At 39.2% G+C, this 23,553-nt stretch overlaps 1 protein-coding gene across 1 annotated transcript; it reads right to left on the bottom strand.

Moving 5' to 3' along the window:
- Nucleotides 1-14,516: 14,516 nt before the first annotated feature.
- tmx1 (thioredoxin-related transmembrane protein 1) lies at nucleotides 14,517-22,384 on the bottom strand. Its single transcript, XM_030719177.1, has 8 exons — nucleotides 22,167-22,384; nucleotides 21,730-21,845; nucleotides 21,406-21,451; nucleotides 19,625-19,753; nucleotides 19,241-19,286; nucleotides 16,951-17,052; nucleotides 16,759-16,825; nucleotides 14,517-16,620 (listed from the first exon to the last, which is right to left on the bottom strand). Exons 1-8 carry the CDS (start codon nucleotides 22,373-22,375, stop codon nucleotides 16,382-16,384), a joined length of 954 nt encoding a protein of 317 aa, XP_030575037.1. The 5' UTR covers nucleotides 22,376-22,384; the 3' UTR covers nucleotides 14,517-16,381.
- Nucleotides 22,385-23,553: the final 1,169 nt, after the last annotated feature.

Here is a 23,553-nt window from a genome sequence, read left to right on the forward strand (position 1 = left end):
TTCTGAAGAATCTGTTTCAAACACATTTAGATGATTGTCTTAAGATAAAATGTACCAACACCAAACATGCAGTAAGTTTAAAGTCATACAGAGAACAAGAATGTGTAATTTCATCTATTTTCATACACAGATTACCTATAGATATAACAAGAAAATGTTTGAACAAGATTCCTTTTTTGGTGATAAAAACAGTTTTCACTAAGCAAACAGTGGCTTCTGTATTTTAGCTAAAAATGGAGGCCTTGCTCACAGGATGGAGGCATTATGGCTTATCAAAATGTTCAGTTCCACAAATCTTGTTATTCTATCATATGACTGTACCTTCACAAACTATTAGAAGGACTGATTAGGATTTTATCTATCTCTACTGCAGGGACAATGTGTGTTTCCATTTACCAGCTGACTGTACAGGACCCTGTACTGTTAAAATGCATCATATGGCTGAAACAGTTTTCCAGAGCTTCACAGAGACTTAACTCCTTGTATTATGTTACATTGTAATCTGCTATCATCTCCATTAGCTTTGTATCTCCTGCAAATCTCCTACATGCTGTAACATACTGGAAGACAAGGCATCCTTCAGAAAATGAGCATAAAACTTAAAAGAGAAAAGTAATGAACACAAACTTTGTGCAGCAGCAGTTGGAGCAGAAAGAAGCACTTGAGTTCAGACAACATGAAACATGAGTTTAGAAATCCATTACAGATGTGAATTGAGGCCTGTTTTTTGTCTTTTGAATTCTAATTAATTTTCTCTTTTCTGTCATGCTCTCAGGTGGAGTTTTGGGCCGGCCCTCCACCTGTGGGTGGAGTCCTTCATGGGTTTGCACACCTGCTGTGTGTTTCCAATTAGCTCTGGGTGCTTAAGGAAGGTAGGTGCAGCTATTCTCCACCAGACTGTACTCAATTGGCCTTCCATGATGTTTCTGAATCTTTGTGTGTCGTATGTATTAATCCACAGCTAAAAACAGTCCCCATCAAACATTTTTCCCACTGTTTTAGTTATGTCTGTTAAAAACACAGTGGTTAGTTCGGGCAGGCCACAAAGCTGATCTCAGTGCCAACTCAGTCACTTTCTATCAGGTACTGTTTTAAATTTTTATAACCAGTGCCTCAGACTCCACTGCCTGAGCAGAGCCAGAAACATCATCAAGGACAGCTCCCACCCTGGCTTTGAACTGTTTGACCTGCTGCCCTCTGGCAGGAGCTACAGGTGCATCAAAGCCAGAACAAACAGACTCAAGAACAGTTTCTTCGCCAGATCATTCACCACCCTGAACTCACACACTCACCCACTCTAACTGTGCAATACCCACATCTCTGTTCAATATTATATTATTCATGCTGAACAATATCTGTCACTCCTGTATTGTGTAATATCCAATATTCATTCACTAGTGCAATATTCATTCACCAAGTGCAACACTCACCATCTTCATTATTATATGTATACACTTATGTTTTACAACGTATATTTTTATACATTCTCTTATTTTCTGTATTTTTAATACATTTTTTTCTGTATATTTTATACATACTGTTTCATTTTCTGTATATTTTTAGATATTAGATTATTATATTTTTATTTTAGAAAGTCTGGCTTTCTATTGCATGGCCCTTCAATCTCATTGTACATCCTGTATAATGACAATAAAGGCATTCTATTCTATTCTGTTCTATTTTAGACTCCAGTGCCTCTGAATTCACCTCACATATATCAGCATGGTAATTTGTTGACATACTTGAGGTCAGTTCTCAATCAATTCACTTTTACACATCCTGTTGTCTATTTAAGCTTAACATCTGCAAGCTGCTTTGCAACCCCCCTTTAGCTGCTCCTTTAATGGTGTATTTATTAATATCCTTTGCCACTAATGTTCTGTCTGTTCAGAGTCTTGTTGCTGCTTTCCTCACCAGTGCTTACCAGCCTTATGCTTTTCATGTGAGTGTGGAAGGGCAGGGGTGGCCCTGAACATATACACTATTGCATATGGAAACAATCTTTTTGACTATAATGAGCTATTTTGTAATATAACATGATATGGTTCTTAGATATTCTAAAGACTCACATGAGCCCTTCTATTATTATTCTTCCCCTTAAAATACATGTTGACAAACAACAGAAACCTGTAATTTAAAGGCCTCTGTGACACAGTGATGGCTGCAGATGATGTTCAGTAATTGTCCCTCCACAGTATAAGCTGTGTAATTACCTCATGCTGATCAAGGCATCTTCCCTCTGCCTGGCTTTTAGGATGGTACAGAAATAGTCCATCTCTCCTCCCCACTGATGCAGCCCTCCAGAGAAACACCAGTCATTGTTGTGTTTTGAGGTTTTGCTAGCTGAGGAATTTTTTAATACACAGTTCCCTAAGCAGGCTCATCAGAATCAAAATCAGACCTTCATAGAATACTTTATTAATCCCAGTGTTTTAAGATGCTCACATCAAATATGAATATGAGAGACAGAAAATGTAAAGTCTGCTATGTAAAAAACAAGTAAAATAAGAAAACCTAAGGTACTCAAAGTTCCATGTTTAATTAAAATTGAATATCCCAAAGTTAAAACAATGCTATGTACAGTACAGACAAGATGCTGAGTCCAGGTGTCTTAAAGAGGAGTTATAAAGTTTGATGTTCCACAGGTAGCATCTGTGGTGCATTGTGGTTGAAGTTCATTGAGTGTGATATTATCCAACACCCTCCGTCTGCTACCCTAGCAAACCACATCATAGAGGATGGCACTGGCCACCTCAGACTCATAAAACATACTGAGCGTCATCCACTCGATGTTAAAGGACCTCAATCATCTCAGAAAATAGAAATGGCTTTGGTCCTTCATGCAGAGGGCTTCTGCTTTTTCAGTGAAGTCCAGTTTGTTGTCAGCGTGCACACTGAGGTGTTTGTAATCCTCCACTGTTTCCACACAGACCCCATTGATGGAAAGAGGGGCCACTGGTGTTCTTGTCCACAACCAGTTACTTAGTCTTTGCGACATAAAGCTGCAGATGCTTTTGCTCACACCACATAACAAAGTTGTCCACCACAGCTCTGTACTCATTACCACGTAATTGCACAACACAGTGGTGCAGTGGCTAGCACACAGTGAGAAGGTTTTGGGTTCTCCCTGTGCCTGCATGGGATTCCTCTATCTGGCTTCCTCCTGCAGTCCATAGACACACAAGTTTGGTTAACTAGTGATTCTAAATTGGTAGCGGACTTGAGGGAGATTGACTTGATCTCTATGGAAAAAAATCATGCTGCTGTTTCTGTATTTGGTCACACCCTAAATTTCATTGGCATCATACACAATACATGATGTCATGAATCACACTTCCTCCATGGTGTTTTACAGTCTGCTTTCTGTTTTTTTCTTTAGGACATGCCAAACTGTTGACTTGCCCACTCATAATGCTTCTAGCTCTCTGAAGGGTATGTTTTGTTTTTGCAGTTTAAAGGTGACACGTGTGTATATACTCCTTGCTCCAAACACCATTTGTTGGGCATTACTTATGTAAGCTGTTGCATTTAGTGAACATTTGTATCTGCATGTGAGTAATCTACTGGTCTTCTATAGACTAATTCTCTGTGTTCCATTTGCATTGGTATTTTTCTATGTGTGCTTTCTTTCTAAATGGCTATTTCTTGCCATTTAGATACACAGTGTTAAAAAATTTCAATCATCTGTTACATCCAGCTTATAACCATCCTAATAACCACCTGCTTCTCATCAGCAGTCATCAGTAAAGATAATTTAATAAAAAGCTAATCTAATACAGTGCATATTCCTCGTAATTGATGGGTGTGTTTTTTTGTTTGTTTGTTTGCAGCTAACGTGTAAATTAATTCAGGTCTCATCCAACTCTGGCCGCTACAATGCTCTTTTGTTGAAAGTGATTCTATTAATTGTCTGCATAAATAGTTTTTCCTTGTTAAAGGTGAAGTTCTCAGGCTTCAGGATTATGATGTTGTGAGGCAACATCTAACAGTGCTGCTGTAATTCCAAGCATCAACATCTCCCTGCTTATGTAACCACATTATAAAGTGAGTATGCTGCCTGAGTCAGAACACGCTCTCTCACGGGTGCGCATAAATAACAAATATCCATATGCTGACATTTCATTTCTGCGGTGAAATAAACTCAGTTTGTTGTGATTTCCATACTGTTGAATGCCCCACATGGCCTTAAGCACATAAACTTCAGCTGAAAGGAAAAATACATTAACCCCGACCTACAGCAGAGACAGAGACATGCCAGGTTTATTGCTCCCGGCTCTGACCCGGCTCTTATCTGGCTCTTTGTTGTGAGCTGCTTTTCTTCAACGGCCTCAGATATGAGCTTTTATAGGCCAGACCAGCAGCTTCTGTTGAAGCACTCAACTCTTAACCGACCGTTGGCAGCATCTAAATCAGAGTGTAAAACAATCAGAGAAATGAGAGGACCACCAACAACAAAAGATAAACTGTGCCTTTTACTTTTGTGCATTCTTCTAATCTACTTTATACTTGAACTCTAAATGATTTCAGTGAGAAATATTGTATTTTATATTCCACTACAGTCACCTGAAATCAATACTCATGGATTAGTATTTTGCAAATAAAATATATGATTGCACAAGTGTTTATTCCATAGATGAGTGCCATATGATCTTACTGTGTACTTTTATTTCACTATACACTCACTACTTACTTTATTAGGTACATCTGAGTAGTAAAGTAAGTAAAGTCAAATGTTATTTATATAGCACCATCTGTGGACTCAGTCGTCTCTTTTAAAAAGCAGGTAAAATTAGTCTTTTTAAACTTGTTTTTGGGTAACTTTTTGTTGTTATGTTTTTAACATTTTGTTGTGAAGTACTTGGCGATATTTATCCTCAAAGAAAATCTCAGCCTCAGAGGGAGAGAATTTCAGAGTCTGGGGTCCACTGCTGCAAATGCTCTGTCTCCTTCAGCTCTCAGCCTTGTCTGCTGCACAGCCAGTAGGCCTTGATTACGTGACCTCAGGGACCTGCTGGAGATGTATGGAAGTAAAAGTTCACTGATGTATGCTGTTGCTTGTCCACACACCTGTGTTTGTTCACCTGTGTCCTGTTTTCCCCAGCTGCGTCCTTTCTCCCTAATTACCTTCAGTGTGTACTTAAGTTTTCTTCAGTTCCTTCATCCCTCATCCGCTCATGGTTGTGTCTTCCTCAGTTCTGTGTTTTCAGTTTTGCACCGGCCCAGCTCTGTGCTTGTTTTGGTTTATTTTTTGCAGTAAAGCAGCAATAAAGCTGAGTTTTTGCGTTTAAGTTTGGCTCTGCTGTCATGCATTTGGGTCCACATTCTGCCTGCCACAGCCAAAATATGACAGAGGTGTTTAAACAATGCTGAGTTGTTACTATGGTATATTGTCATGATCCTGGACTATTAGTTTTAGAAATTTAGGAATTGTGTTGATTGTATAAATCTGGTTTCATGCTTTTTCATTTGCACTGGGTTCCTCTTATGTTCTGGTTACATTCTGTTAGTGTTTATTTTCCCCCTCAGTGTTCTCCCTATGTGGTTTTTGCTTATTGTTATTTCCTGTTTTCTTGTGGTAGTCATTTGTCTCCTGTGTTTTGCATTTAGTTTTACTTGTTTTCACCAGGCTAATCATTCCCTTGATTAGCCCTTGGTGTATCTGTGAGTATAATTAGTGCTGTCTTCTCCTTGTCCTTTGTCACAGCATCTGTTTTTCTCCTGGTGTGTTCCCTGCTAGGTCAGAGTTCTGTCTGCCTCTACCATTCAGACTCACTGTTTAAAGCTTAACTAACTTTAAAAACTTAGTTACTTTTTAACTAACTTCAGATGCTGATTTAATATAACACATTATGGGACCATAAGCTCATGAATATTATATAATGCTCAAGATTAACAGTTCCTAAATTAACTGCTTATGACTTTATTCAGGGTATTTCAAATGTCTGTAATTTTCACAAGACCAGACAAAGAACAGCTTATCCTTTAAACTTCTCAGATTGCTTCATTTAAAGAAAACAATCTGTAGGCAAAAGAGGTATAATTAAACAATATTTCACCAAGAGGTAAAAAAACAAAACAAAAAAACCTAGTGAAATAGAACTGTTTTTTTTTTTTCTTTTCACCACATTCATCTTGTGAGTTTTAAGTGTGCAAAGGAAGTTGTAGTCATATATATACATAAAATCGCTAAATTGAAATGGCTGAAACACTTAATTAGAGAGGCATTTCCAACATAATTCTTCACTTTTTAATTTTTCTTCTTGACCTCGCTCGTATACAAGCTATGTTAGGTGGACTCACAAAAGGATGCCCACATAAAGACAAACTCCTGCATTGGCGTTAAATAGCGAAGGCTCAAAAGACACATTTTAGGTGCATAAAATCAGCTCCCAGCCCTTTTTCCTATTGTCCTGCTGCTGTTATGAGATTTTAGATTTTTTTTTTCTCTCTTCACACAAAGGATTGCAGATGTCTAAACACACTCCCACACCCAAACCTAAGGCCAGATTTCGCTCTGTTGACCCGTGATAATTTTTAAATTGTACTGGAGGGTGTTTCATGTGTCAGCTCAGGGACTTAAACAATTCAAAAGGACCAGATGTGTGTTTCACATGAGGTGAGGTGCTCCACAACAAACCATCATATCCATGGGAACGGCTGCACTGCTCACTGAGCTCACTGCTCACTGAGTGTTAAAACTTTGGGATTTGAGTAAACATCAACTTCCTTCTGACTATAAAATATATGTTTAACACCCGCACAAACCATAAGACATATGGAGCGGTGCATCAACAGCAGCACTGAGATAAACGTGTTTTACAGTATTTATAAACTTGATATGTGTGTTACAGTAAGGGTGTAGGTTTTATTTATAACATCAGATCATGATTAAACAGCTACAGTATATTGTAAAAATGTGTTAATGTCGTGGTAAAAGACAGATTTCTCGTAATGATGAACTTAAAGAGAACTAACAAATTGATTTAGGATTTATAGAATTACAGCTTATTGTTTTGCTGTCCAAAACTTTTCCCAATTGGCAGTGTGTTTGGGATCATTGTTAAGGTTAAAAAATGTCAGTCAGACACTTTATAGACGGCATTGCTTGGTGGATCAAACTCTGATGATACTTTTCTGCATTCATAATTCCATCAATTTTGACAAGATCTCCAACAGCACTGGCATTTCAGCCAGTGCTGTTGCCAAAACATAACAGAGCCTCCACTGTGTTTTACAGACTCCAAACTTTTGACTGGTACTGTAGTTTTTAGGCTTGCCACTTATTTTTTTCTCCACTTTTCCCCCAAATGGACAAAAACTGCAGTGTAAACTGCATGCATCATTCCATTTTTAAACACTTTTCCAACTAAGTCAGTCAGTGAGCTGGATCATATAACTGGACACGTTACAAGTTCATCACAGTGCTAATTGCTTTCCATATGAATTTAAATGGTAGTATTATGAGGTGATATGTCAGTTTTTTTGTTCACAGCTGTCATTGCAAGTTTAAGAACACTGTGGCAGTCTTTTATAACTTTATATATGTAGTATTTTTAAATTTAACTCTACTGCTTAGAGGAAAATCCTTTTAAAACCAGCAGTTTCGTGGAGTTTCCTTCTTGTATTAGTCAAGCTGTGAGCATTTATTATTTCTTTAAATGGACCATGTATTTTTTTTCTTCTCCACCCCCTCTCCCCTCACCCTTCCAAATCCACCCAGTATATCCTGTGTTTATACTGCAGCTTGTGTTGCTATTTTAGTATCCTTGCATTCAGGCAAAGAAACGTGGCAGGGTTTTCTCTCTGGCATGACCACATCGCTTTCCTGAAAATGTACCTGCTGTAGACTAAAGGGGAGACACAACAACAAACCATTGTGTTTCTTTTTTATTTTTGTTTTAGCCACCATGTGATTATCTGGTTTGAAGGGAAGTGACAGAGCTCCTAGATGTATATATGAGTGGGTAGAGGACGGTGTTTGTGGAAGGAAAAAAAAGATTTTGGTCAACTGTAATTACAGTGGAGAAACAATTAGTCACTAAACAGACAGACTTTGTCATGAATGTGTAATGGCACAATGAACATATTGAATGTGGGCTGCACAAAGACAGATTATACATGTACTGTAGCTGCAAGCAGTAATACGGTGACCACTCTCCAGCCTGAAACTTTCTGAGAAAACTCTCCTCCACAAAAAAGCCTTTTCATGGTGTGGACAACAACAAGGAAGGTTTAAACTTTCTAATCTGGTCCATTATTTTAGAGAGTTGTCAAAAAAAAGTAAAGAAAATGATTATTAAATGATAATTTAATGTAAATAAACAGACCTCAAAGATATTGTAACAGCTTAGTTACAGCTTTTTCCATGCCTGTTACATCTACTGGTAACATTCTTCATTCAGGACCAGAATGGTGCAACATGTCTAAAACATCATGTGTAACCTCACTACTGTCTGTTGATCTCATTATTTTCTAGTATTTACAACTCACAACATTCAGCTATGTTTGCCTAAATTTTCTGCTTATTCAAGGTTTAGCAGTATATTGCTAGTAGTGGTGGTGGTGGTGGTGGTGGAGGAGGAGGAGGAGAGGGGACCCAACCACAGGACACAGAAGGAGGTGAAGTCTTCTTTCAGCTGCTCCCTTTAGAGCAGATCATCTGCCTCTATCTCACTCTATCCTTAGCATCCTCTTCTACATCCATGAATCTTCTCTGAGGTCTTCCTCTTTTCCTCCTGCCTAGCAGCTTCATATTCACCATCCTTTGTCTAGTATATCCACTATCCCTCCTCTGCACGTGTCCAAACCCTCTCAGCCTTGTCTTCCTAATTTATTTCCAGTCTGCTCATCCTAAGCCTCCCTACTCATTTCTAATCCTGTCTGTCTTGGTCACTTAGCATCTTCAACTATACCACCCTCAGCTCTGCCTCCTGTCTTTCTGTTAGTGCCACCATCTCCAAACCATACATCACAGCAGGTCTCACTACCATCTTGTAAACCTTCCCTTGCTGCTATCCTTCTGTCACAAATCACCACTGACAGTCATATCCACCCACTCTACCCCACCTGCACCCTCTTCTTCTCTTGTGTGCTGCCTGTCACTTTGCATGGTTGACCCCAGATATTTAAACTCATCTACCTTCACTATCTCTACTCCTTGGAGCTTAGTGTTACACCTGTCTCCCTCTCGTTGCACATGTATTCTGTCTTGCTTCTACTGACTTTCAATCCTCTTTTCACCGCTGTGAACCTCCACCTCTCCAGGCTCTCTTCCACCTGCTCCCTACTCTTACAACAGATCACAATGTCATCCGCAACATCTGCAAATCATAGGCCACAGACGCTCCTGCCTGACCTCATCTGTCAGCCTGTCGATTGTAAGTGTAAACAAGAAGGGGCTCAGAGCCGATCTCTGATGCAATCCCTCCCCCACTTGAGATAAGATCTGTCACTCTCACTGCACACCTCACCACTGTCTCGCTGTCTTCGTACATGTCATGCACCACCCTCACATATTTCTATGCCACTCCTGACCCTTATGCAGCAGCACAGTTCCTCACTTAGCACCCTATCATGCTTTTTCTAGATCCACAGGAGTCCAAAATAATAAAACATTCAACAACAGATCTGAAGAAACACATGGAGTATAAACAGACAAACTGACCAAGACAAGTGTAAGGACTAGGTTTTGATTGGTGACCAGGTACAGGTCGGACTAATGATGGGGTGAGCAATCAAAAAGGAGGAAATAAATTATATTAAAATTGGACACAAGAGAAAACGAACCATCGTGAAACAGAAAGCATGACTAATGCTACAAAACCAACAAATACATTTTAAACAAAGTATAATCATTAATGTTTTCATCCAGGTCCAGAGATATGGGCATATCATTTGTGTTGAAACTTCAATACAAAATATTTAAAAGTTTCAACTAGATTTTCAGATTTAATCAATAATCACACATGCACTGTAGTCATATGATCTGATGAATTTCCTGGGTCTTCAAATAAGTTTTTCTACCCCCGTTTTATAAATGATTTTCAATGTTCTGAAGACAATTTTTAAAAAGACCGAAGGAGCAAAAACATGTCCAACCTCTGCGACCCAGTACCCTGGTAATCTTGAAAATTTCCCATTATGACAAAGAAGTGAAATCACAGTCTCTTTATTTTCCTTATGTGTGGTAATGGTGTAACCACATGGAGGGTACTGAGGGGACAAAGCTCACAGAACAAGTGTTGCCTTGTTGGACGCTCACATTTGTACCTCGCTGGCGTCCAGTAGACCAGAGGGACTGGCAAGATCATATAACACTGTCCTGTTTTTCTCATGGATTTTTGTGGTCTGAGCAAAAACCTCTTCTGGCCACTGGTGCAGGGATTTATTTATTTATGTTTTGTTTTTGTTTTTTTAAAGGAGCTCGATCCAAAAATGCTTCTGCCTCTTTCTGCATGCTGGAGAACTGCCTCGTCTTTATTATATGATAAGCCTTTCAAGGAGGAGAACAGACACTTCGACAATCACGTTCATACATTATACTGTAATTAATCATTTGTTAGATTCACTACCCATTATCATTACCAGGTCTGACACAAAATTAAGTTGCCAAAATGAAAATGGAACTGCTTCATACTGAGACTCAGATGATTTATGGAAATAGAATTTGAGAGTGTGAGAAACAAGACTTTGAATGTTTCTGTTTGTGTTTGTCAGGTGAGAGAGGTTAAAACATGTATATCCTTTCAGTGAGAGCAGAAAAAAAAAAAAAAAAAATCCCACAGTGGCACACAGACCTTTCATTTCCCTCCCACAGACACAGGTTGAAGCCCATTTACTCAAAGCTTGTACCTCAACAGTTTTAATTTATGGTTCTTCTCAACTTTTAACATTTATCTAGCAGCTACTGGCTGCTTATCTAAAGCTATGAATGCTGGGATTTATGTGAAGTAAACACATACTCATGGTTAGAACAGGCCTAGGGGGGCTAATGTATTGAATTTCCTATTATTCATCTGCAAAAAATTAGGCAAAAACAAGCAAAAGTCACAGTTTCCCCAGAGAGAAATAAACTAACTACAAATTGTAAATCTGAAGGACCATCGCTACTAAGATGTGCTGAACAGATGTGCTCAGCTGTTCTGGTCTGCCAACCTAAATTTGAACTGTTTCTGTTTTCACATAAAACAAAAAAAAGAGGCTTGAAACCCAAACAATTAGTTCCTCTTTGGGAACCACAAAATAGTAAGACCTTGTATCTGCAGATGCATCAGTGGATATGCTTTATTGTGCAATATCCATAAATGCCTCATGTAATTCCATCAGTCTTAAGAAAATATTAAGATACTGAAGCAAATAGAATGAGATAAAGTTAGAGAGGCACAGTTAAGATGGTTTTGGCATGTGCATGAGAGGATATATTGGGCAAAGGATGCTAAAGATGGAGCTGCCAGGCAGGAGCAAATGAGACCACAGAGAAGTTTCATGGATGTATTGAAGAAGGGCACGCAGAGAGTTGGTGTGACAGAAGAGGATGCTAAGGAAAAAAGAAGAAAAAAAGAAGAAAAATTAAATAGAATGCTTGAAACTTAGAATTCTCTTACTTGGTTTTCTGGTGGGGAAAAAAAGTAAACCAGATTCAGTTCAACTACAAAGAGATCCAGAATCAGAACAAAGAGACAGTAAACAACTACAAAAAGACATAAAATGAAGGCTCCTTTGTAAGAGGCCTTTCATGTGGCTGAAGCCTGGGGCAACTTGTTTCTTAACTCATATAATACATTTAAAATCACTATGTTAAAAATAACCAGTGTGAGTTAACACTGTATATTACCCATTAGTAATATCAAAGCATAATACCACCTTAAAACCATTTTTGCATATTTGTCTCGAATTAATTATCTAAAAATTTCTTTCACCTGAGACCAAGACTAAGCTGATAGTCTCACTAAGAGTCTTAATCTAATGAGCTCTAAATAAACCAACAAGTTGACAAATGCTTCGTGTCTGTTGGCCATTTTCATCTGCACTGATGGTTCACACCCACCACACTGACAACAGAGCAGACTGAACACCTTGTCATACAGTTTCCCCTTTTATTTCTCCAACAGAAAAAGTCAGAGTTTACCAAAGTCTACAGGATTCACTCAGTGGGGACCATGAAAGTCGGCACCAAATTTCTATACAATCCATCCAGATGTTGGGATATTCCAGTTTGGAACAAAGTGGAGAACTACTGTAATAGACACTGCCATCCTAAAAAGGAGAATGAAAGAGCCTCTCTACAAATGTGATAGTACAGCTTAGTGTTATCATACAGAATCCAGCACTCTTTTTGCTGCAGACATGGCACTTAAGAAGAAGACTGCTGGTAAAGTTATAGGAAGGACACTAGAAAACCATATGGACCAAAGCAAGCTAAATGAACAAGAACAGAAACTACTGAGCTGCCATCTGCCTTCACTTTACATTGCAGAACAGCACACAGCCGAGACCATGTTCAGCGTAGAGGAATCTGTGTATGTGCCCGATAAATCAAACCCAGTATGGCAGCTTCAGTTGAGCATGTATTCAGCTTTTATCAGGCATCTGCTCCGTGTTCTTCATGTGCACAGGATGACCCTGCCGCACTGAAACACCCGAGGGGCCTGTAGCAGGCTCGTACAGTACGTCAGGGGAATCCCATCAAACACCTTTCCCCTATCTCTCTTCTTCCAAGAAACCTACCCCTGCTAAACAGAGCGTGTGCGCAAGGCTACTCAAGCTGCAATTATAGCTCTGATTAAAGATACAATACAGGAGTTGCCACTCAAGAAAGGAAATGGGAATCCCCAGGAGAACAAATTAGGGAAAATGTGAACTGCAGTGTTTACATTCAAAACTGCACACTTTAAATTTCCTGTCACTATTTCCTGAGGTGCATTGTTGTCAGACAGTGTTTACTAGTGTCTCCTGAGGTCAATACTCTCTTTGAGAACAACCCAAAATGCGTACGACAGTGCCATCTGTTGGCAGACATTGGAGGTTATTATAACATTTGTTCATTTAAATGTTTTCATTTTTACATTTTCACTGATTAGATTATGCTGTGTAGCATACATACAATGAATTTGCCCAATTTCCTCAAAAATCTGAACAATCAGCATAGACATCCGTTTTCGCTCAGTCCAGCAAGCTTAAAACTCAAATTAATTCAAGTCTGAATATCTTGTAAACAGAAAGGAAGCTAAGAAGGTTAAACTGCAGTTCCGTGGAAAATGTTGCGCTTTTCACCCATTTAATACATTTATTTGACTATTACTGGTTACATTTTAATCTAAGAGATTGCTAAAAAAAAAAAAAAAAAAAAAAATACTTGATCTGAGCCGCAGCCACTTTTTCTTGTATAAAAATAATATAGTATATGTAGTAGAACTTTGGTTCCTGTGCCTCTTAAATCATCTCATTCAGACTTTGTCTTGTGGTCCTTTATGGGGGGGAAGTGCTGGACAATATTAACCTTATGAAGAAGTGAGTACAACAATAAAATTCAGCTACATGCTGATGCATTTCTTTAAACAATGGTAAATGGTCTGCACATTGTTGGTGCCAAATGGACTAGTATGAGTATCTCAGAAACTGCTGTTCTACTGGGATTTCTCCTGCACAATCATCTATAGGGTTTAGAAAAAAGAGAAATTATCCAGTGAGCAGCAGTTCTCTGAGTGAAAATGGATTGTTGATGTCAGAGGGCAGAGAAGAAGGAAGCCAGACTGCTTCGAGCTGATAGGAAGGCAACAGCAATTCTACAACCAAGGTACCCAGAAGAGCATCTCTGTAAGCACAACATGTCAAACCTTGAAGCAGATGGGCTGTGGTGGCAGAAGACCACACCGCGTGCTACTCCGGTCAGCTAAGAACATGAAACTGAGGCTACATGGGCTCACCAAAGTTAGACAACAGAAGACTGGAAAAAACCTTGCTAGTTTGATGAGTCTTCATTTCTGGTGTTCAGATGGGAAACAACATGAAAGCATGAATCCATCCAGTCTTGTATAAGTGGTTTAAGCTAGTGGTGGTAGTATAATATTGCAGGGGAGATTTTTCTTTGGGCCCCTAAGTACCAGCTGAGCATCTTTTAAGCACCACAGCCTACCAGAGTACAGTCGCTGACCAATTTTATCCCCTTGTGACTACACAAAGCTCAAACCATCTCAAGCTGGTTTCTTGAATATGACAATGAGTTCACTGCACTCAAATGGCCTCCACAGTCACTAGATCTAAATCCTATAGAGCACCTTTGGGATGTGGTGGAATGGGAGATTTGCATCATGGATGTACAGCCGACAAATCTGTAGCAATTGTGTGATGCTATCAGTTCAGTCTCTGAGCACCTTGCTGAATCTACACCATAAATAATTAAGGCAGTTGTGAAGGCAAACTACCTGCTTCATTTCCTTTTTGCATCCTTAAACTATAAATATTTCACAGAATATTATCAAGAAGCAAAACAACAGATTTTAGAGTTAACCCTTTATTCAAAGAAACAATCAGGATCACAGGTGACTCACAGTAAAGTGAGAATGCTACAAGTCAAATAGACAACCAGTTTCATCCATCACCTAAATGGTTAATTAGCTTTTTAGTAATAAAAAGCAGCATAGAAAGAAATCAGAATAAATGCAAGTCATTATAAGCCCCTTCAAAACAGAAACGTGTAACAAAACATTTGTCATACGTTGGGTTGGTTGTCGAGTTTAAAGGAGGAAATGTAAAAAGGAGTTAATGTTCCTTAAGTGCCACTGTTCATACATTTTAATGTGGTATCAGTGTACAAAAAGTGTCACTCATGCATATAAAAGAAGCTCAGCTGTTTGACATTTTTACAAGTGGTGGGGAAAAGAGACAACCGTCTTATTACTGCTCCACAAAGCAGATCAGCATTAGTACAGATATACCACACGTCTCTCCGGATACAACAATTCAGTCTTCACATTGTTCCTCTTGTTAACTGCATTAAGCCCATACTCGACTACAGACCTGACAGCACAAAGGTCTGTTTTTTCTTAAATGTAAGTGAATATCTTTTTAACGAGAAACACAAGTAAAAACATTAGAAACAGACAATAAATCAAGCATAACATTAATAGATTGAGGATAACTTATATGAAACTATAGAATCTACTGAAAAACATTCTCCACGTCTTTAATTGAAACTCATTACAGCATCTATGTAGGATGGCCTAGTTCTTTGCTAACTAACAGAAATCAAGTCAAAGTGAAAGCGTGGCATAGATGCTATCTGAAGGGTTCCTGCCATGAACGTACCTGTGTCAGGAGGACGTCTGTAATACAGAGCGGGCTGTGTTAAATGTTTCATCAAAATAAATTCAATTAATATTCTATAGAGGGTCACAAACACAAATGCATTTACATTTTGCATTTGGTATATTTAAAATATTTACCATAAAGGTTGTGGTTGAGCTTAAATTAACTTTACATGCACAACAAAAAACGAGCATCGCTGCCCCCCACCCCACCACCCACAACCACACACACACACACACACACACACACACACACCAAGTCTAAATCAAAGCTGTAACATTACTGCTAATACAGACAAAGGGCCCTACAGCTGCTTCAATTTAGGAGCATTTATTTGGTAAGGAGGTTTTTATAGTGAAGCAGGCCCAGAAAATTCAATGTGGAAAAAACTATGCGCTCACTGGATAATTTTATTTTTAATTCTGCAACATTCTGAAATGTTAAGGACAAAAATCTAACATTTTGGGGCATCTTGTTTTGTCCTGCTCTCTTTTATTATAAACTGAAAATGGAATGGTGTGTGAACATAAGGTTGGGCTGAGTTAAAGTGTCTGGGTTTAAATGCAAATTAAATGACGTTACCTGTCTGTGTGTTCATAAACCACAACCCTGGTATAATAATTCAAAGATAAAAATATAACACACATTTGTTTTTAAAAAAAAAAAAAAAAAAACGATGCATAGCATAAACATCATTGCAAAAATCCAGTCGCACTGCACTTCATACCTAAACCTCAGCCAGACCATTTGTTTCCACAAGTAAAAATAGGTGTCTGGAGTGCTTTTGTTTTTCCAGGTAGAGCCTGCTGCTCAGGCAGAGAGAGAGAAAGAGCAGTAGCGAGAGTCTGAAGCGCTCCTGTTTTTTTTTTTTTGTTTGTTTTTGTTAATAAAACGTGGTGGAGGAAGAAGAAAAGACGTGAGGTGTTTCTAGGGTCTACAGGTTGAGGATCAAGGAGTTAGGTGAGGAGGGTGAGCAGGAAGATTTTGGACTCTCGGCTCTAAACACTGCTGCTCAGGACCACGGCTCCTTCAACTCTGCTGACTCCACAGTACTCGCGTCAAAAGGAGGCCCTCTCTAGGTGTCCTCCTCCTCTTCCTCCCTCCTGTTACCCACCGCCCGCTTCCTCAGGGCATCGTCAGGGAAACCCTGCCCCTTAGGTTCAGGGCGGCCCTCAGGAGACCCTCTCCGCTTTCTCCAGACCTCATCCTGGTCGCCATCCTCTTCTTCCTCCTCTTCGTCATCTTCCTCGCCATCGGCCTCATGGGCGTCCTCTTGTTGCTTGATGAACCTCGCCTGCTCCATAGTCTGTTTCTCTGTAGAGTAACATTTAGAGCAACTGTCAGTGTCTGTGTATGAACACATATCTAAACCATCTGCTTTAGATATTCATGTATAACATGTGTGTGAATTATGAAGCCTGGTGAATCAGTATAATCTCTCATGAAACTCACTCTGGTAGTAATCAGGGGAGGAAAATCTTCGTGAGGGGAAGACATAATCTGCAATGAACACCAGTAACTGCAACAGACATGACAGCAATAACCGTTAAACCACCGGCAATGCGTGCATTCATACCCGATGAACAACCTTCTAAACAGCATCATTTTGGTTTCATAATGACAAAGTGGAGCAAAATTACTCACCAGACCCAACACGAGGCCAGAGAACAGAGTGGCCAAGCCAAAGATAACATACGAACCCCACACGGGAATCCCCAGCTTCTCCGTCATGTAGTTATGACAACGCTGGAAATCACAAAACACGCTACTCAGAGATCTTTCGACACCGTTTACATGCAGCACATTTACCTGCACTGACAAAAGCAGGCCGGTTAGTTTTTCGAAGTTTTAAGCCCACGCTTCTGTTTACATTTCTTCAAGAGGAAGAAGTCCAATGAGCCTCCGACAGCACCATCAGGCCGAGCAAATTAAACTGGTTCTACAAATACAGCAGTGCAGAAGATTTTAAAATCTTCTAAGTGTATTGTTTTTACAGGTTATAAATACAATTTAGCCCATGTTTTAACAACTACAGTGCTGTGCAAAAGTCTTCAGCCACACCTCATTTCTTTATATTTTGTCAGGAAAATGGGAAAGAGGTGCAGAGATTTACTGAACACAGTCCATCATTTCTGACAAGATCTCCAAACATGACAGAGCCTGCACCGTGTTTTACAGATGACTGTATACACTTACTGTTGTACTTCTCTCCTGACCTCCTCCAGACCTGTTGCTACTGATTTTCAGGGCAGTAATATGGCATACTTCAGCCCCCGCCCCCGTTTCCCTTATTTAAATATTTTTCCTTCTTTTTCTTTTTTTAGGTCTACCGCTTTTTCTTTTGTCCTCCACTTGCCAAGTTTCCTCAATTTTCTTTAAGGACACACTGCACACTATGCCGAGAGGCATGCCAAGTTTTCTGATAATCACTCAAAGTCACCTTGGTGCAAAAATATTATTTTATACCTGCACAATCTTTGGAAGTTTTTTTGTAGGTTCATAGATACAGTTTAAAATTGGTCCTCTGCTAACAACACTGGTTCATCCCTTGAGTTAGGTGCCTTTTTTAATGCTTGAATGAGTCATAGGTCAGAGTTAAGTGATTTAACAAGATAAAAACATCTCTCTGAAAATGGTCAGGTAGAAAGACAAGGAAAATGAGTGCAAAAGCAGTCCATGTCCAAAGAAAATCTTTGAAAGCCCTTCAGAAAGCCTGGAGAAATTTTTCTCAAGACCAATTTTAAAAAAAATGAGAAACTATGGCTCCACAGAAGCAAAATATAAAGAAATGAGGGGTGGCTGAAGATTTTTGCACAGTACTGTATCACAGCTGAACTCAAGTAAATCTGGCAATATTTATCTTTAACTAATCAAAAAACCAACAACTAAACATGGTTTATGTACCCAAAGCCTTATGTCCAATTCTTTCAAATAACTATTTTAAAAAGTCAACACTGTAGTGTATGTTTCTTCACTAGTATGAATAAAAGTATGATGAGTATACTGAGTAAATCCCCACATATTATAGAGAAGTTCATTTTAAGACTTTTAGCAGCATTTGAAAAAGTACTTAAAACCAAACCAGCAACAGAAATACACAAAATATATTTCAAACACATCAATTTCAGTTCAAAACGAACAGTAAAGCAAAAAGAAGTTTTTGGTATTGAGTAGAATGAAGTATAAGGTGCAGCAAAGCCAAAATGTAATATCCCCATATGTGGATGCAGGGTCTTAGGAGGTTAAGCCATTTATCATTAAGAATGAGTCCCCCTTCAATTAAGTAGAGCAAAGCCTTGTTCTTCATAATCATAAGAACCTCTGCTGCAACCACCAGAAATGAGCTCAAAGGAATTTTGTATTTTAAAAGTTGTTGTTGTTTTTTTAACTTAGACCACAACTGATAAATTAGCTGTACGCATTTCTGTATCCGAGGCAAAAACAGCAGCATTGCATTCTAAAAGAAAAAACCTCTGAAACCAAACAGATTTTAAGACAATTTAATATTTAAGGCCTTTTTTCCACTTTACTAAATGTGTATTTAAGACATTTTAAGGACTTCCATTGACCTTGGTCTGGTCAAGAGTCCCCCAAAACTTTCCTCTTATATGAGTAATGTTTAAAAAAAACTACAGTGCTCAGTGAATTTTTATATCAATTGGCTTCACGCTGACTTGTTACTTTAGTTTTCTGGCCCACAATGTGTCCCATCTGTGCTTCCTGTGAGCTTCACTTACATTTTGTTTTACATCCACCGTGCCAGCCCTACAACTCAGTAAAAGGCCGTAAAACTGGATTAGAAGTTTCTACTTGCCACATGAAAGCAAGTCTAATTTCAACATGTAATTTCACTTTAGGCGTCGCATGCACACAAAACAAATCCCTAATATGCATAATAACCTACAGCGCTTCCCAGAGAGAAATCCTCACTTACCCGGATAAACATGGAGAGCTTGAACAAAGCAGACATTGAATTCATTCTGTCAAAAGAGGAGGGGAGGACAGCATGTAATTTAACACTGTTTCAATCTCTAACATTACTACAAAGCCAATAGACAAAAATAACATGAGTGGCACAGGAGGGTGTGTGTTTGTGTCTCACTTAAAAGCATCATAGAGGAAAGAGTGAAACGCCTGAAGTCATTTTTCTGCTCTTTCAAAGGAGTAATCTACAACTGTGACTCATTATTATTGGACTAATGGTTAAATGGAGGGTGGGTGAGCTAGCTTGAACATGGAAACTAATTAAAAATAGCCATCTAATAACCCAGCTTGATACATCTCTAGCATCAAACAGTGACTTAAGATGCAAACTTACAAAAACGAGGATGGTCCAAACCAAGAGGAAACCGGCTCGACTGCCTTCCATTTCTGCTCATGAATGAAGTTGAGGAAGTCGTCTTTAGTGCGAGCTCCCTGGTACTTCCGGAAAACTCCGTCTTTAGAGCTGAAACACACAGGGACACAGGGATCTTACTGACTGACACACCATCAAAAGAAATGTGTGTATTTAGCTGCCTACAGTGGCTGTGAGCCTGACACTGAGAGCTTATGTTACAAGACAAGCTGCAGGATAAGGCAGCAAAGTTAGCGATACGATAAAGATGCAGATTTTCTCCACTAAAGTGTTTAATCTGAGTGCAACAACCAAATTATTCAAATTACAACACATATGCATTTTGTGAAGACATTTAGTCAAAAAAGTAATAAAATTTAAAAAAACAAATGAAGGACTGATGATTCATTGCAAGTAATTTACTGCATCAAGGCAAAGTTAATTTGTTTGTGGTTCTAGCTTATCAAACAAGTACTTCAATGTAGCAGAAACTACTTTTGTGTTATCTTGCCTTAGGTTTTGCATTTTTATGCAGATTTCTGAATTCCCTCTGACACACAGGTCCACTTATAAATGCATTTCCAATTTACGAAGATATGAGGTACTGCATTTATTGCTCATCCTTCAAAAAAAAGAAAAAAGAAAAAGTGGCAGCTGACCTGTCTGCCAGGTGAAGCTGCAGATTTGGTAACTGCAAACAGTAATCCTATTGATGGCTTCCAGGAGCTGAGCTGTAACTCCTCTTTTGTGTTCCTAATATAATTAACCCTGAATTTGAACTGGCAGTGCTTCAGAAGGATAAATTTAGATGTCTTACTAATAGACCACAGGAATTCAAGAGCTTAGCATGTACAAACTTGTCAATTTACTACAAACACACACACACCCAGCATATAGCTAGTATTACACACATAAACTCAGGTGGCACAGCCAGAACGGCTAAAGCACAGCCATTGTTATAATTATGTTTTAGTCAGCGTCAGCAGCCAAATAAACGATACAGCTCCTCCTTTCGATATGAATCACTGGGAACTAAAGGAAAGGAAACAATAGTAGCTCAGGGGCACTGTAGAAGTCTCAGTGTTTCATCATTTTAGGTTTTGGACTGTTGGAGGAAAATAAACAGCTTCCTGAAAACGTTACTTCCAGCACTGGCAATTTGGCTGAGTCATTTTTAAAAACATTTTTGGCATTTTGCCTGTACTGTGTCTCTCTGTGGATTCGTTTAGAAAGCAGTTAAAACCTTTTTTTTTTTTTTTTTAACTAAACTTTCTATTAAGACTTTTGCTGGGCGTAAGAGTTTTTGAACCATTTTATGCTGCACTTTAACCTGATTTTGTTTTGCTGTTAACAGCATTTTAATTTTCTATTACATATTATTGTTAGTTTTTATTTATTTTATTTTGCTGTTCGGCGCGTTGTGACTTCTTGCCTGTGAAAATCACTTTTAGAAATAAATTTTACTTGCAGCAAAAGGTCAACAACAGAATCGCTCCTCAAATGGGTATTTAATTGAGATATCATAGAATAAATTATTCAACAGAATTTACTCTATTAATCCTATGGATCCTATCCTATTTCTACTGCTTTAAGTAACAGCAGACAAATCAGTAATGGACATAATTATTAGACCATTCCTTATACAAACTTTTTTGCTGTCCACACCATGTTCAAACCATGTTAAAGCACAGCTTCTTTCACAACTAGGTTTAACACATACAAAAGCGGAAGTAATGAAACCCACAAAATAGCCAAGAACTTACTGATAAATAGTAGGAAGTGAGGTGATGATGAATCGCCCACTCAGACCTTAGAGAGGGAGGAGACAAGTGCAGTTAGTCTGCAGGAGGGAGCTTGCCAGTGAAGCTGATCTTCAATCAGCAATCTTCAGCTACAGGCCAACACAGTTACAGCTTTGTTGTTAAACTTACACAAGGCTGGAAATACAACACTGACTCACTGCGGAGCTGTGATATCATGCATTCCAGTACAGAGAGGTGTCCTGAACTCCCCTGAAAGCTTTGTGTTGCTACGAGTGTTCCAAGTTACTGTGTAGTTGGCTACCGGGAGGGCTCATTCAGACCTACCTGGTTGCTCTGTCACATCCACCTTTGCTATGTTGATCCCCATGTCCTCTCCCCAGTCCGCAAAGTCCTTCCACACTGGTTGGAGCTGCTGGCATGCTGGACACCAGGGTGCGTAGCTGATAGATGGAGTTTCACAAAGAAAGGCTTAGACAGACAGAATAATCACTACTTTCAACGTGCAGACAGACCACTAATCTACGAGCTATTATGAACCTGTTATTTAGCAAACTGAAGCCCATACAACTCTGATGTAAGCTGGTTAGCTAAAAATAGTAGCTCCTAGCAGACCTGAAAAATTGTAATTTCTCACGACTAAATGTGGACATAAAAGATAAAAACGATGATTCTGGCCTGAAGACGGCTGGACTCGCGTTTATGAGTTCAAAATTAAATATAGCTGACTAGTTGTTAGCACCGGACGTTAGCAAGACACTGACAATTCAATCATCCATTCTCCAGTCAGGATCTCCTCCCAGTTCGCATCGGTCACGTCTTTGAGACTGTCCGGCTTGGTCGAAACTGAAGACGACAGTAAACACATTCCCAGCAGTAAAAGGCAAATCCATGACCGCTGCTTTGTTTGCAGAAATAAAGAAAACATTTTTGAGCCTCTGCTGCTGGAGCTGCTAGCTAGCAAACACGCCATGGCTGACTTCCGCTGTGCGCCTAAACGTCACCGGTCAGCTGACGAGTCAAATAATTTTAAATTAATTAATTAATTTATTTATTAATTTATTTCCAAAGTACTGCTGGAACCATTCGTTTTTGTTTTTGTTTGTTTTGGAAGAAGGAGAAAAGTCTGAGTTAACTTAAACAAAAAACAACTAAAACAACTAGGAACGCATGTAATACCTGTTGGCTTCATGGGTTTTAGGTTTTATTTATTTTGTTTTGTTTTGTCTTACTTTTTGAGTCCACCTGGCTTAACTTATCATGTATGCAAGGTTTATATATATATATATATATATATATATATATATATATATATATATATATAGTAGTGCAGTTGTAGTAGTAGTAGTACAAAGGGAAGTAGAAATGTGTTTATTGACAAGTTAGAGAGGCAATGCTGAGATGGTTTGGATATGTGCAGAGGAGGGAGAGGATGCTGTATATGGAGGGAAAAAGGAAGATTGCAGAGGAGGTTTGTGGATGTAATGATGGAGGACATGCTGAGGGTTGGTGTGACAGAAGAGGATGCCAGGCATAGGATGAGATGGAGTGGAGGCAGATGATCCGTTGTGACGACCCCTAAAGGGAGCAGCTGGACGAAGACGAAGAAGATCTATTGTCCATAATGGTCACTCCCAATGAAAATCATAGCATCTTCAACTCTGCCACCTCAGCTTTTTGTCAGAGCCACCATCTCCAAACCATACATCACAGCAACTCTCACTACCATTTTGTAAACCTTCCCTTTCACACTTGCTGCTATCCTTCTGTCACAAATCACCCCTGACACTCATATCCACCCACTCCACCCCACCTGCACTCTCTTCTTCACCTCTCTTGTGCACTGTGCATTGCTTTGGACAGTTGACCCCAGGTATTCAAACTCATCTACCTTCATTATCTCTGCTTCCTGCAGGCTGCAGCGTTACTGTTACACCTGCTTCTCTCTCACACGCATGTATTCTATCTTGCTTCTGCTTATTTTCATTCCACTTTTTGCCACTGTATACCTCCACCTCTCCAGGCTCTCTTCCACCTGCCCCCTACTCTCACTACAGATCGCAATGCCATCTGCAAGCATCATAGCTCTGAGTCCCTTCTTCTCACAGCCGATCCCTGATAATCCTACCCCGACTTTGAACCCATCTGTCA

Source organism: Archocentrus centrarchus, chromosome 22 (genome assembly GCF_007364275.1).
Source record: "Archocentrus centrarchus isolate MPI-CPG fArcCen1 chromosome 22, fArcCen1, whole genome shotgun sequence".
Classification (NCBI taxonomy): Eukaryota; Metazoa; Chordata; class Actinopteri; order Cichliformes; family Cichlidae; genus Archocentrus; species Archocentrus centrarchus.

Coding starts and splice junctions, on each gene's coding strand:
- tmx1 (XM_030719177.1), bottom strand. CDS start 22,375: ATGGCGTGTTTGCTAGCTAGCAGCTCCAGCAGCAGAGGCTCAAAAATG. Junction 19,754..21,405: donor TCACTTCCTACTATTTATCA/GTAAGTTCTTGG, acceptor TGTGTGTTTCAG/CTCTAAAGACGGAGTTTTCC. Junction 19,287..19,624: donor TTTGGACCATCCTCGTTTTT/GTAAGTTTGCAT, acceptor CTCTTTTGACAG/AATGAATTCAATGTCTGCTT.